This window comes from Lotus japonicus, chromosome 3 (assembly GCF_012489685.1).
Source record: "Lotus japonicus ecotype B-129 chromosome 3, LjGifu_v1.2".
Classification (NCBI taxonomy): Eukaryota; Viridiplantae; Streptophyta; class Magnoliopsida; order Fabales; family Fabaceae; genus Lotus; species Lotus japonicus.
The window spans coordinates 37808855-37824856 of NC_080043.1; the positions used below are offsets into that span (position 1 = coordinate 37808855).

General features: G+C 41.4%; 1 protein-coding gene across 1 annotated transcript; it reads left to right on the forward strand.

Moving 5' to 3' along the window:
• The first annotated feature begins 4362 nt into the window (after positions 1-4362).
• Positions 4363-6036, forward strand: LOC130744089 (uncharacterized). The gene has a single exon (XM_057596283.1). The coding sequence runs from the start codon at positions 4363-4365 to the stop codon at positions 6034-6036; it is 1674 nt and encodes a 557-aa protein (XP_057452266.1).
• Positions 6037-16002: the final 9966 nt, after the last annotated feature.

A 16002-nucleotide genomic window follows, 5' to 3' on the forward strand; every position in this document is an offset into this window, starting at 1 on the left:
GCTCAAGACATAAGCAGTATCAAGGTGGATGAGCTTATTGGATCCTTGATGACTTTTGAAATGACTCAAAATGATAGACCTGAGAAAAGAAATAAAAGCATTGCTCTTGTCTCAAGCACAGATTTAGATTAAGATATGTCTGATAATGAAACTGGTGAAAGCATATCAGAAGCCATAGCTCTTCTCGGAAGAAAATTCAACAAGGTTTTGAAAAGGCTGGATAAGCGATCGAGGCCAAATGTGCAAGACAAACGGCTTGACAATTTCAAGAATCAGCAATTTCAAAGAAAAGTGAAAGATGAAGACAAGATAGGAAATGGCCGAGGGGTTCAATGTCATGAATGTGAAGGTTTTGGTCACATCAGGACTGAATGTGCCACCTATTTGAAGAAACAAAAGAAAGGGATGGTCACCACTTGGTCTGATGATGAATCTGATACAGAAGGTGAAGATGAAACAGCAAACAGAGTAACTTCATTCATGGTTAGATGTGATTCAGATGATGGGGACAGTGACAAGGAGATCTCTGATGGAGAACTTGCTGAAGCTTATAAGCTTCTCTACACTAAGTGGAAAGAAGCATGTATCTACGGTCAGCAACAGAAGAAGCAAGTTTTTGAGCTTCAAGCTGAGAAGAAGAAGCTAACTGAAGAAGTGGCCTTATTGAACTCAAAAATGGAAGGAATGACCAAGTCCATTCGCATGATGAGTAAAAGCACTGACATTCTGGATGAAATTCTTGATGTTGGAAAAAATGCAGGTGATAAGACTGGGATAGGATTTGATTATCGTGCTGTTAACAAGGCGAGCCAGAACATGACTAAGGAACATGTGCAGATTGGAAGGCAATCAAATGTTAAAATGTGGAACCGCAGGCCCCAGCAATCAGTTGCACATTCGTATGCTCAAGTCAGGAACTATCAAAATTCAACTTGGAGATGTCATTTTTGTGGGAGATTTGGTCACATTAGACCTTATTGCTTCAAGCTTTATGGATATCCTATACTTCAAGATGTATCACGAGAGTATGAAAAGAAAAGTCAAGGCAAAAGCATGTGGGAGCCCAAGGTTAATGCTACTGCTCTCATTGCTCACACCTCTCTGCGTGCATCATCAAAAGAAGACTGGTACTTTGATAGTGGATGTTCCAGACACATGACAGGAGTGAAGAGCTATCTGGAGAAAATGAAACCACATGCTAAGAGCTTTGTTACTTTCGGTGATGGAGCCAAAGGAAAGATCAGAGGAATTGGAAAATTGTCTGACACAGGGTCTCCAAACCTTGATGATGTTCTGTTAGTTGAAGGTTTAACTGCAAACTTGATCAGCATAAGTCAACTCTGTGACCAAGGCTTGAAGGTGGTGTTCAAACAATCTGGGTGTGTTGTCAAAAATAAGAACAAGGATGTGCTAATGAGAGGAGCCAGATCAAAGGACAACTGCTACATGTGGACCTCTGAAACAACATCCTTGTCTGCTCGATGTTTGATGTCTAAGGAAGATGAAGTTAGAATCTGGCACCAAAAGTTAGGTCATCTGAATCTTAAGAGTATGAAAAGAATTGTCGCTGAGGAAGCAGTTAAAGGAATACCAAAGTTGAAAATTCAAGAAGGAAAGGTTTGTGGTGAATGTCAGATTGGGAAGCAAGTCAAAATGTCCCACCAGAAGCTGCAACATCTGACTACATCAAAAGTGCTTGAATTACTACACATGGATTTGATGGGGCCAATGCAAGTGGAAAGTCTGGGAGGAAAAAGGTACGTTTTTGTATGCGTAGATGATTTTTCCAGATTCACTTGGGTAGAATTTCTGAAGGAGAAGTCAGACACCTTTGAAGTGTTCAAAGAACTATGTCTCCAAGTGCAAAGGGAAAAAGGAAGTGGGATTGTCAAAATACGAAGTGATCATGGAAAAGAATTTGAAAATGGTCAATTCTCTGAGTTCTGCTCATCTGAAGGAATCAAACATGAATTCTCTGCTCCTATCACTCCTCAGCAAAATGGAGTGGTTGAAAGGAAGAACAGGACATTGCAAGAATCTGCTAGAGCTATGTTGCATGCAAAAAATCTACCATATCATTTTTGGGCTGAAGCCATCAACACTGCCTGCTACATTCACAATCGTGTCACTATTCGTCAAGGAGACACAGTCACTCAGTATGAACTATGGAAAGGAAAGAAACCTACAGTGAAGTATTTCCATGTTTTTGGGAGCAAGTGCTACATTCTGACTGACAGAGAACATAGGAGAAAACTGGATCCTAAAAGTGAAGTTGGAATATTTCTGGGATATTCTGGAAACAGCAGAGCTTACAGAGTTTATAATATCCGCACGAGAGTCATGATGGAATCCATTAATGTTGTTGTTGATGATACATCCAATGAGAGAACGGAACAAGCACATGATGAAGATGATCTACCGTATGAGTGTACTAATGGGGAACCAGATGAGCCAGCAATTCAATTCCAAAATGAACAAGAAGACACTGTCTCTCAACTGCCTTTAGCTACCAAAGAACCCTCTATTAGAATTCAGAAGATACATCTAAAAGAAAATATCATTGGTGATCTGAATGATGGGGTTATTACAAGGTCAAGGGATCTAGTTTCTAATGCATGCTTCATATCAAAAATAGAACCAAAGAATGTCAAAGAAGCTCTGACTGATGAGTTCTGGATTCAATCCATGCAAGAGGAACTGGGACAGTTCAAGAGAAATGAAGTGTGGGAATTGGTTCCAAGACCTGATGATGCAAATGTTGTGGGAACTAAGTGGATATTCAGGAACAAGTCTGATGAGAGTGGTAATGTGACAAGGAACAAATCTCGTCTAGTTGCTCAGGGATACTCTCAAATAGAAGGGGTAGACTTTGATGAAACATTTGCTCCTGTTGCTCGTCTTGAATCTATCAGATTGTTGTTAGGAGTGGCATGTTTGCTAAAATTCAGACTATATCAGATGGACGTCAAGAGTGCATTCTTGAATGGTTACCTGGATGAAGAAGTCTATGTGGAACAACCTAAAGGGTTTGTAGATCCAAGTTTTCCAGATCATGTGTACAGATTGAAAAAGGCTCTGTATGGCTTAAAGCAAGCACCTAGAGCCTGGTATGAAAGATTAACAGAGTTTCTGATCAACAATGGTTATGACAAAGGTGGCATTGACAAAACCTTGTTTGTTAAGAAAAATGGCAGTGAACTCATGGTAGCTCAAATTTATGTTGATGACATCGTGTTTGGTGGCATGTCGAACCATATGGTGGAACAATTTGTTGAACAAATGAAATCTGAGTTTGAAATGAGTCTTGTAGGCGAGTTAACTTACTTTCTGGGACTTCAAGTAAAACAGATGGAAGATACCTTATTCATCACACAAAATAAGTATGCCAAGGGAATTGTTAAGAAGTTTGGTCTTGAGAATGCTGGCCATAAAAGAACTCCTGCTGCAACTCATATCAAGCTTACAAAGGATGGGAAAGGTACTGATGTGGATCCTAGTTTATATAGAAGCATGATTGGAAGTCTTTTGTATCTCACTGCCAGCAGACCAGATATTACTTTTGCAGTTGGAGTTTGTGCTAGGTATCAAGCAGAACCAAAGACTAGTCATCTCATTCAAGTGAAAAGGATCATTAAGTATATCAGTGGTACAAGTGATTATGGCATTTTGTACTCTCACAACACTAATTCAGTATTAACAGGTTACTGTGATGCGGATTGGGCTGGAAGTGCTGATGATAGGAAGAGCACGTCAGGTGGATGTTTCTTTCTTTGAAACAATCTAATTTCTTGGTTCAGTAAAAAGCAAAATTGTGTCTCTCTCTCTACGACAGAAGCTGAATATATAGCTGCTGGAAGCAGTTGCACTCAGTTGATGTGGATGAAACAAATGTTAAAGGAGTATAATGTGCAACAAGATGTTATGACATTGTTTTGTGACAATCTAAGTGCTATCAACATATCCAAAAATCCAATTCAGCACAGCAGAACAAAACATATTGATATTCGTCATCATTTCATCAGGGAGTTGGTTGAAGATGGTACTGTTACTTTGGAACATGTCTCAACTGAAAAGCAGTTAGCAGATATTTTTACCAAAGCTCTGGATGCCACACAGTTTGAAAAATTGAGACAGTTATTAGGTATCTGCCTATTTGAGGAATTATAGCAATCAAAGGGATTGTGGTGTGCCAACGGCTCTTCTGTCATAACTTTTGAGGCACGCTTAATCCGGAATTTCCATTGTTTCTTGATAACCTCTCCTGCAACCTTCACTGCACAACTTCAAATCTCTGCAACTCATTCCAAAACCGTCCATCCTTTTCTTGAAGACCCGTATTTCTTTCTTTGTGTCCTCTTCACCATGAGTCAAGATTCTAGCAAGAAACTCACTCCTGAGATGAATGCTTACGAGGTAAAGGTATTGGGTTTGAAATCCAAAACCCCAAAATCTTCAAAGGGTTCAAAATCCTCTCCTCATACCTCTGAAATCGCAATTGCTCAAGGTATTCCTCAACCATCGTCTGATCCGAGTAAGATGAAAGGGAAAAAGGCTCGATCCAAGTCAGATGCGTCCAAAGCAAAGAAGAAGATGGTAACGAGAAGCTCTAAGGCAACCCAGGGAGTAAATTCCGAGGCTGAAATCAACTCAAGTACAGGTGATGATGTTGCTGATTTTCGTATCACTGAAGTGTTGGACACTCCTCTCAAGGAAGTTTTACATGCAAATGTAGATCCAATTGTTCCATCACCAAGCAACAACCAATCAAGCCACGGTGTTGATACTGATTGCAACAAGGATTCTGATCATCTTGAGGAAGAGGTAATGGTTCCCATCTCTACTCCCTCTGTTGATAAAACTATGCATGTCGAGGATGTTCAGGATGTTATTGAAAACTCTGAATCTGATGAGGTGTTGATCAACACCCTTGGTGCTTCTGCTTCTGTTGCTTCAAAGAGGAAAAAGATGACTGTTGTTCGTAAGTACTCTACGCGTTCCTCTGGCAAGAAGTTAGGTTTGGGTTTGAGTGAGAACAAGAAGCGCAAGAAGGTCATTATTCTTGATGATGATACTCTTGTTGTCCAGAATGTCAAGAGAAAGGTTCACAAAGATAATGCTGCTCCTGTTGTTGATGAGACTCCAACTGAGGAGTTGGATAAGTCAGATACTGGTCCTGCTGCTCGGAAGCGCAAGATTGGGAAACGAATTCCAGAAAATGTGCCTGCTGCTCCTTTGGATAACATTTCTTTTCACTCTGAAGAGAGTGTTGGTAAGTGGAAGTATGTTTATCAGCGCAGGATTGCTCAAGAGAGGGAATTGACTGGTGAGATTCTGCATTGTCAAGAAATTATGAAACTTCTTGAGGCTGCTGGGTTATTGAAAACTGTTACTGAGATAGGTGGCTGCTATGACAAGTTGGTGAGAGAATTTATTGTGAATGTGACTACAAATTACACTGTTTCTGGGCATCCTGATTTCAGGAAAGTTTTTGTGCGTGGTAAGTGTGTCCATTTTTCACCTAAGATCATTAACCAGTATTTGGGAAGAAGCACTGTTGCCACAGGAAATGAAGAGCTGTCATTGAGTGCTATCACTAAAGAACTCACAGCTGGTCAGAATATGGTATGGCCTGCTAAAGGATTGCTGTCTTCTACTTATTTGAGTGTGAAGTATGCTATCTTGAATCGCATTGGTGCTGCAAATTGGGCTCCTACTACACATAGCTCAGATGTTTCTTCAGGTTTGGCAAAATTAATTTATCTGGTTGGGACTCAAACTCAGTTTGATTTTGGTGAATATGTCTTTGCTCAAACTATGAAGCATGCTGAAACTTTTGCTGTCAAGCTTCCTATTGGTTTTCCTTGTTTAATTTGTGGGATTATTTTAAGTCAACATCCTCAAATTCTCCTTGATGATGAGGTTCCTAGCCAGAAAGCTAGTCTTCTCACTATTGAATCCAGGCTGCTAGCTGGTGCCCATGTTTCTGATGTTGCTGGTTTGGCTGAGATGACTCAGGGGGAGGGTACTTCCTCTTAGAAGACTCCTGAGACTCCTATTGCTGCGCTTATGGCCGTGTCTAAGATGCTTCAGGACACGATTACTAGTTGTACATTGAGGAAGAAGAATGTGGACACTCTCATTCTGCAGTTGACTAAAGGCAAGAGGCCTCTTGAAGACAATGCTGCTGATGATCAAGATGCTGCTGGTACTTCTGATGATGACACTTCTGCTAGTGCTTAGTGTATTTGTTCCTTCTTCATTCAATCTGGTTGTAATATTTTGTTGGCTTCTGCTGACTCTCTGCACCCTTTGACAAATTCTGCTAATAAGGGGGAGATTGTTGTGATGTTGTTGCTGTTATTCAGACTAAGTATGGTATTGGTATTCCGACTCAGTAGTGTGTTCAGTTCATCATATGCTGTGTGCTGTTTTGTGTTAATGGATGAGTATGGTTGTTTTTATGTTTTAGCAAAAATTTGCCAAAGGGGGAGATTGTAGTTCTTTTGATTGGCTGCATTTTGCTCAAACCATGATGTGCAACCATATGTTCCAACATCTGGAGCAACATGGTGGAATTACATATGTTGTTGGTTCAGTCGTTAAAGTCAAGTTTGTTGTGAGGTTGCTGATTGCATGAGGATTCAGAAGATTTATTCTATGCTGTGCATTTTATCTTCTGAAGGCGTGTTTGTTTTAATCTTGGCTGAAGTAACAAGATTGATAGCGTGTGAACCAAGTCTATCTCAAAGTTTGAATTCTGTTTTACTTGGTTCTGTTATTTTATTCTGGTAAGATTTGATTCCATGAAGATTCTTTCCAGAAGTGTGTTAGTGGACTCTATGACGTTTAGCCCATTGAAGGTCCAAGCCTCAAGTGAACGTCTATATAAAGGATCTTATAAACCCTAGCTGCTTGGGGGATTCAGAGAGATATATACTGATCTTAGGGTTTTTATTTGTGAGTCCTCTTGTGAGTTTTGTACCAACTTAGTGCTTTCGTTCATCAAAGTACTAAGTTGATTTGTTTAGGTGAGTTGTAATCTCATCAAACTTGTTTGTTGATAAACATGATATGATCGCTGTGGCAGTGGTCATTAGGGGTTAGAGAAAGTTTTCTCATAGCTTAGAGGATAAGGGCTAAGCTAGATTCACTTGTGTAATAGTGGTGGACATAAAAGAGGCTTTATACTAAGGGGGAGTACTTAGGTATAGGAGGGACTTTCATGTGACCTGAGAGCTATTATTTGATAGTGAATTGACTCCTGGATTGGTATCCTCCAGACGTAGGTGATGTTCACCGAACTGGGTTAACAACTCCTTGTGTTTGTCTGTTTAACTGTTTGTTTATTTTTAATACTCTGATTGTGTTTTGTTGTGCTACACATTGTTGCAACATTGTGTATCACATCTGTCCTGGGTGAATACGAATTTCATAAAGATTTTGACAAATCTTTTAAGAACTTAAGTGCTAAAGATAAGAGATAGAAAAGCACACAAGGATTTTATCCTGGTTCACTTGATAAATCATTCAAGCTACTCCAGTCCACCCGTTAAGGTGATTTCTTCCTTCTTAGAATGAAGGCAATCCACTAATCAGGTAAGAGTTACAACTGCACTTGAAACCTACAAGTGACTAACAATTACACTGACTTAGCTCACACTAAGATTCACTCTCTTAGTCTTCTCTAGGATCCGATCAACCTTGATCTCCTAAAGGAACTAAACAAACTGTTTATCAAAGAATTGTTTACAAGAGATTTGCTTCTAAAAAGCTAATAGTAAACTCAATGAATTTCAGATGAAAGAAAACTTAGAAGATTTTGAATATGTCTTGCGTATGAATGCTTCTTCTAGCCGTTTCTTTCAGTCTTCAGCCTCTTTATATACTCCGAGGATTAGGGTTGAGCGATGCATGGGAAATGCTACCGTTGGAGGGCAGTTCTAGAAAATCCAGCTTCTGCTGTGGCTGAGAACGTTAGGTAGGTCGTCAGGAAGGTACAGTTGCTTTTGTACTTGGATAGCGACGCGACCTTTAAACCTAGGAGACTTCTGATCAGGGGAATGCTTCATATTGGAACTTGTGAAGCCGGTTGATCAGAGTCAGAGGGAAAGCACAGATCCTCTGACCGTTGTATCTTCTGATTCTGAACTCAGAGGGAAGTACATGGTCTTCAGAGTTTCTTGCTTCTGGACTTCAGAGTTTCCACTATTCAGCTTCTGGATCTTCAGAGTCTTCTACACCATCAGAACATCTGAGCCTTCAGTCTTTCTTGGTTATCAGAACTTCTGGATCTTCAGAGCTTCTAGTGACTGAGTCCTCATCAGAGTTTGTGTAACTTCAATTCTTCTGAAGCTTTTCCACTGTTCATACTGAACATGGTGAATGCGAAAGCGTTGCTTGGGTCACTCTTTATACACAGTGCTTCTGATTTGTGTGAGATTGAGTTGAGGTCAGAGCCTGTAAATGGCACACTCAGAAAAACACGTTAGAGTACCACAATTGTTCATATCAAAAGGTTAACTTGTAATCATCAAAACATAGAGTTGTACTACTAGATCAAAACTTGATCTTACAATCTCCCCCTTTTTGATGATGACAAAACTAAGATTTTTGATGAACAATTCTTAAACATTAAACTGAATTCACTCAGAGTTTAGAGATATAGAATAAGACTTATCCTGATGTGAATAGTTTATATTGCTCATTCTGAATTCAAGTCACTGCTTGATTCTGAGCTTAGCTCCCCTTGAATCTAATACTTGATGAAAACGTTAGTAAAGTCTAGATTCTGAGCTAAATGATATAAGAGTTCAGAGTGAAAAACTTATGACATAGATGAAAATCGAGTAATCAGAGCGCATAAGTAATCAGAGTCACGGACAGGGTATCAGAGTCTTGAGTATCAGAGTCAACTTAGAATCACTTCAGAAGAAGTGAAATGTATTCCTTGTATTTGCCCAGTGACACATCTATGGTCATGAAGGTGGAACTCTTAAATTCTCCAAAAGAAAAAATAAATCACACTAACACATCTTACACATCAAAAACTGGGTGTACTCCCCCTTTTTGTCATAAGCAAAAAGCTTGGGGTGTGAAAAACTTAGTTTGAAGTACAAGGTACTCCCCCTTAGAGAAGGTCTAAGTTTAAAGAAAAAGAAAACGATGCAAGAATCAGAGTTAGGCAAAATAAATAGAAGAGTTAATGCAAGAGAAGAACGTTTACCACCGGTCAAGTGAGTAAAGAGAAGGGTCAGTTACCAAGAACTTAACCTCGAGAAACTGTAGGAGCATTAACTTTCAGAGAGAAAGTGAAGCCTATATAAAGCGTTGGAGAGAAAAGTAAGCTTCACACCTCGAGCAATTTTCAGTAAAGAAAATGACATCATACATCGTAGCATTAGAAGAGCTGAGGAAGAAGGCCTTTAAAGAGGACTTGTTCCTGAACATCAGGCATCCAGAGGGTGCAACGACCATCGCGGAGCTGACACGGTCACTGCTGGAAGAGGACCTGCGTCCAGAGTTAGAGAGAGACCTGAAAGAATTTCTTGCCTTCGTGGAGGAGGTACAAGAACTCAGCCGGCTTGAACTCAAGCTGCTGGAAGAGAAAGAAAGTTTGGAAGAGAAGCTCAATACCGCAGAAGAGAGTCTGGAGAGGGATGAGCTTAAGGACAGGCTCAGCAACATCCAATATGCACTAGATCGTCTGGAGAAGGATAGGTCAGAGCAGCGCCAGGAGTGCAGAAGAATGAGGAGAGATCCTCCATTCTAGATTTAGGGAAAAAATGTAAACAGAACGAATGTATGATGTAATCAGAAAAATATTATGAATAAAAGGATTTTTTCAGACATATGTGACACAAATATTATATAGATATGCATATATAATCACAAACGAATAAAGTAGAATAAGTAAATAAAAGGAACAGAGTTTAACAAAAAAAATAAAACAAAGTTAAGAAAAGGAAAAACGAAGAGATCCTAAAAAACTAAGGTTTATCAGTGCGTCGCAGAAGTTCCATCATCATGTGCTTCATCTCAATCAGCATGGATTCATGAATGTCAAGACGTTGTTCCATGATGTCGAGTCTGGATGAGCTTGACTGAGCAGAACCGGAAGGAACATTCTGAGCAGCTTGAGGATCTGGAATGGAAGCAGAAGCATCAGGAGTAAATACTACTGGTGCAAGTGCTTGGCATCTAAGAGCTTCAGCCTCAGCTTCAAGTCGCTCTGCCTCTAGTCTGGCTTGTTCAGCTTGAGCTGCTGCTAGACGTGCAGCTTCTTCTGCTTGAGCTTTCTGTCTCTGGGCTTCTTCAATAGCTTTGAGAAGCTTCTGTCTCTGTTCTTGTTCATGAAGAGCCACCCTTCGAGCAAACCTTTGCTTTGCAGCCTCAATGCTCTGACTTCCCTCTGTATGCAGGAGCTGCATCATAATTGGAACTTGAGCCACTAGCCAAGTGCCCAGATTGTTCCACTCATCAGCCACACGTTCAGCATTCTCACTGAGGTCAGTCTGACCGTGCACATTGCGTAGCATCATAGAAGCTTCATGATAGAAAGTATTGATGCACTCAGAGAGAGATGTGGGTCGGAGGTGAGTGTAGGGAATTATGGAGAGGTTGGGTTCAGGAGAGGCTGGGTGGTTGCTGCTGTGAGCTTCAGAGGCACCTTGTGGAGAACCAATGTTAAATGGTTGAGCATTGGGTTCAGAGGTTCCAAGGTGAGGGTCTGAAGTTTCAACCAGAGGATGGGGTGATCTAACCGAGGATTGGTTAGACACTGATTGTTCGGGTTCAGGTTCTGGTTGAATAGGCTCTTGTTGGTCTGGGGCAGGGTGAGCTTGTTGAGCCAAAGGGTCTGCCTCTTGTAAAGGATTGGCCAAGATAGGTTCATCTGGGTCAACTAGACGGTCAGGTCTAGGGCCAGGATATCTCCTAGGGCTTGGACAAGTAAGATAATAATCTTCTAGGGTAGACACCTTTTCTTTTCTTACCTCCATGAATTTTCTAATGGATTCAGAGTTATTGGAGGGAGAAGAATCAGCAACATGGGTTGGGAAGGATACAGGTGTATAGGCTGTGGAAGAGTCTGTATCCGTGGTTCTGGCAGCAGGACGTGCTGATGCTCTGGGAACAGAGTGATCAGACGTTCTGGGTTGTGGTTCTGTTTGGTTGGGCTCTGGTTGTTCATGGATGATGGGTTCAGAAGATAATGGGTCGTACGGAATGGTAATAAGAGAGGTAGGTTCTTCTGACCTAGAGGGTTGGTTCTGAAGCAAATTCCAGAGAGGTGCTTCAGTAGGTGAAGGTTGAAAGAATGAAGATCTGGGGGAATGTGGTGGAGAGGTGGTTTGTGCAGCTGGTTGGGATTCAGGAATAGGAGTGAGGGGATTTGAGGAGTGTTTGAGCATAGCAGAAATAGGGAGTGCATCAAATAAATTCAAATCATCATCAGAAGCAAGTGCAGGCTTACTTGAATGTGCTGATGATCTAGTCACTCTGGCAGGAGGTTCAGTCCTTCTGACCACTTCAGCAGCTGGTTCCACCCGAGTAGGCTTCACCACGATTCTGACCTGCTTCTTCTTCTTCTTGGGAGGACCATCCTCATCATCACTATCATCACCATCATCAGGCTTTCTCTTCGTCTTCTTGACCAGAGGGACATCGGATTCCTCAGAAGATTCGTCCAGTATCATCTTCCTCTGAGCTTTCTTTTTGGGAGGAGAAGGAAACTCTGGTGCTGGCGGCAGTCTGCTGACGAAATCATCAAGATCGATTTCGAATCCTTGAGCCCTTAGGTCATCAACATAACACCTAATGGCGTCAGGATTGTCTGCCTGAGTCCACAGAGGGTAGTCATTCAGAGGCATCCTTCTGCTTCTGATTTCAGAAGATGTGTCTTCACGAGCAGGAGCAATCTTCTTCTGGACCAAACCCATCTTCTTCAGAGAATTTGCAGTGAAGACATCACTGACAATGGTGCTCAGATCCTCTACACATCCAGCATTGACCAAATCTTGCACCAGGTTGCTCTCAATGAGAAAGTCTGAGAGCAGTCTCCCAAAGGGGATATATTTGATGGCTGACTTGATGGAGGCGGTGGTGCGAGACTTCCGGATGCATTCCTTCAAGTAGGAGAACAGGAAGTAGGGAAGGCAGATCTTCTTCTGGTCTTGGATGAAGAACAGCATCACCTTCTGGTTGAAGTTGATGTAGTCTGGAGAACTGCCCTTTGGTCTCTGGTTTATGCAGTGGAGCAGGATCTTGTGCCAGATTCTGAGCTTGGGATGAAGGTCCATCACCTTGTAACTCGTCTTTCCCGGTTTGAAAGTGGTGTACAGGGCCTCGTTGATTGTATTCTTGGTGCTGGGTTTCAGCTTCGATTCCGTGAGTTGGAAACGATACCCATAAGCAGTGTCTGCTCCCAGCAAGTTCACGAAGGACTTCTCCGTGATGATGATCTTTCTTCCAAGAATGTACGATACCACCTGAGTATCGTCGCAGTCGGCATGCTTCCAGAATTCCTTTACCAGTTTCTCATACACCGGTCCTCGAAGTCAGTTGAAGTAATTTCCCCAACCTTGAGCTTGGACTTCAGGACGAAGATCATACCCATTTGCAGCCAGGTTGTCGAGGTTGAATCTCCATTCTGCCAGGACTTGGAGTTCCTCAGGAGCAAATACGCAGTGAACGGCACAGCCCCGTTCTGCAATTGGAACACTCTGCTCTTGAGCTTGACCTTGATCTGATGTCGGATTCTCAGGGCCCCTTTGACCCGTTGCTAGACCGACTACCATGTGAGGGAACTGAGGTGCATCTGCAGTAGATCTTCTTGTTTGTCTCACCATTTTTGAAGTGGTTGAAGGTTTGAGGTAGAAGATGAAGGTTGAAAGATGAAGAGAGATCGAGAGAGAAATCGAGAATAAACGGTTTTGAAAAGCAGAGAGAGCGAGAGTAAAAACCGGAAGTGATGGAGATCGTGTGTGTATAGTGGGTTTTATCAAATAACCGTTGTTGATTCAAAAAGCACTTTAAGATCAACGGTTGAAAATTAAAGATAGATAGTAACAGTAAAATACACAAATCACACACAGGAGAGAAGCATATCTACACACAATCATAACAGACTGTCACACGGGCACAAGGAACTATGCATCAGAAATTCTGACACATGTGTTGTTGTCTCAGCTTCAGAGTCAGTACCAGTGGGTACACACACTCTGATTGAGTTACCTTCTGGACTAGACATCTTCTGATCAAGAAGTATCATAGTCAGAGGTTCTGATCCATCTTCACTCTGGACAAAAGTCCATGTTTAGATTTTTCAGAATAAAATTAAATCTATCCTCTGCTAAGGGCTTTGTAAAGATATCTGCCCATTGATGGTCAGTATCAACAAACTTCAGAAGAAGTACGCCCTTCTGTACATAATCTCTAATAAAGTGATACTTTACCTCAATGTGCTTTGCCCTTGAATGCAAGATAGGATTCTTACTTAATGAGATTGCAGCAGTGTTATCACAATAGATTGGGATATTGCTCTCAAGGATCTGATAATCCTCCAGCTGATGTTTCATCCAGAGCATCTGAGTGCTGCATATTGCTGCTGAGATATATTCTGCCTCTGCAGTTGATAGTGCAATGGTTGATTGCCTCTTGCTTGCCCATGAGACTAGATTGCTTCCCAGAAATTGACAATTTCCAGAAGTACTTTTTCTCTCTGTTCTATCTCCAGCATAATCAGCATCACAATAACCTGAAAGCTTATACTCTGATGTTTTCTTATACATCAAGCCAAGGTTAGTGGTGCCTTTCAGATACCTTAGGATCCTCTTAACAGCAGTTAAGTGGGTTTCCCTTGGATCTGATTGGAAACGAGCACATAAATGAACACTAAATAGTATGTCTGGCCTAGATGCAGTTAAGTATAGAAGTGAACCTATCATGCCACGATAGAGCTTCTGACATACTTTACCACTTTTATCTTCTTTCTCCAGAATGCATGTAGGATGCATTGGAGTCTTGGCCACTGTAGATTCCAGCATATTGAACTTCTTCAGAAGTTCTTTAGTGTGCTTGCTCTGATGGATATATGTTCCTTCTGGTGTTTGATCAACTTGTATTCCCAGAAAGTACTTTAATTCTCCCATCATACTCATCTCGAATTCAGCCTGCATCATCTCAGAAAATTCTTTGCATAGAGATTGATGAGCAGAACCAAATATAATATCATCAACATAAATTTGCACAATTAAGATATCATCTTTATAAGTCTTGCAAAAAAGAGTTGTATCTACTTTACCCCTTACAAACTCATTCTCCAGAAGGAATGAGCTGAGTCTCTCATACCATGCTCTGGGAGCTTGCTTCAGACCGTAGAGTGATTTCTTCAATTTGAACACATGCTCTGGTTTCTTCTCATCTTCAAAACCTGGGGGTTGATGAACATATACTTCCTCTGAGATATAACCATTTAGGAAGGCACTCTTCACGTCCATCTGATGTAGAACTATGTTGTGATTTACTGAGAAGGAGATCAACAGTCTGATTGCCTCCAGTCTTGCTACTGGAGCAAATGTTTCAGTGTAGTCTATTCCTTCCTGCTGGCTGTAGCCTTGCGCAACTAGCCTTGCCTTGTTTCTGACTACATCTCCTTTCTCATTCAGCTTGTTTCTGAATACCCATTTCGTTCCAATAACATGGACATTCTCAGGTTTCTTCACTAAGCTCCAAACATCATTCTTAGAGAATTGATTCAATTCTTCTTCCATGGCCAGAATCCAATCCTTGTCCTGAAGAGCTTCATCTATGGACTTGGGTTCAATTAAGGACACCAATCCTTTCAGACTGAGCACGGTTTCTTCAGAGGGTCTGAAGGCAGATCTGGTTCTGACTGGTTCGTCTTTGTTGCCCAGAATCAATTCCTTAGGGTGAGCTGCAGTGATTCTGCTCTTCTTCAGAGTTTGTGAGTTAGAGGGACCAGCTTCTTCCTCTGGTTCATCTTCCTCTGGCTCATCTTCCTCTGGAGCTTTGCCTTTGTCAGAAACATTTATGCTTAAATCTGCAAACTTTTCAACTAGCTTTGACTGGTCAGAGTCAAGCTTATCATCAAATCTAACATGAATAGATTCTTCAATAGTCTTAGCATCAGTATTATAAAATCTAAAACCTTTAGATCTCTCAGAGTAACCGAGTAATAGACACTTAGAAGACTTAGCATCGAATTTATGCAATCTATCCTAGTATTGAGAACATAACAAACACAGCCAAAAGGATGAAAATAAGAAATGTTGGGCTTTATGTTCTTCCACAATTCATAAGGAGTCTTATTCAGAATTGGTCTCACAGAGATTCTGTTCTGAATGTAACATGTTGTATTTACTGCTCTGCCCAAAAGTGCTTAGCCATGCCAGTTTCTTGGAGCATGGTTCTAGCCATCTCCTGAAGAGTTCCGTTCTTCCTCTCAACAACACCTTTTGTTGAGGAGTTCTGGGACAAGAGAATCATGTGCAATTCCATAGGAATCAAACAGACTCTCAACTTGTCATTCCTCAAACTCTCCACCATGGTCACTTCTGACACGCACAATCCTACAAGCCTTCTCGTTTTGCACTTGAGCAATGAAGGTAGAGAACACAGCATGAGACTCATCCTTGCGGGTTAGAAACTTTACCCATGTCCACGGCTATAGTCATCAACGATAACCATCCCATATCTCTTGCCACCTATAGACTCAGTTTTCACTGGTCCAAACAGGTCGATATGCAGAAGTTCAACGGCCTTGAGGTTGAGACAACATCTTTGCCTTGAAAGGGACTTTTGTGAATTTGCCTTTCTGACATGCTTCACAAAGAGCGTCTGAAGCGAACTTCAGATTGGGTAAGCCCCTGACAAGGTTTAGCTTGCTCAGCTGAGAAATCTTTCTCATGCTGGCATGCCCTAACCGTCTATGCCATACCCACTGCTCTTTCATTAACAGACAGAAGGCACTTCACATTCTGAGCC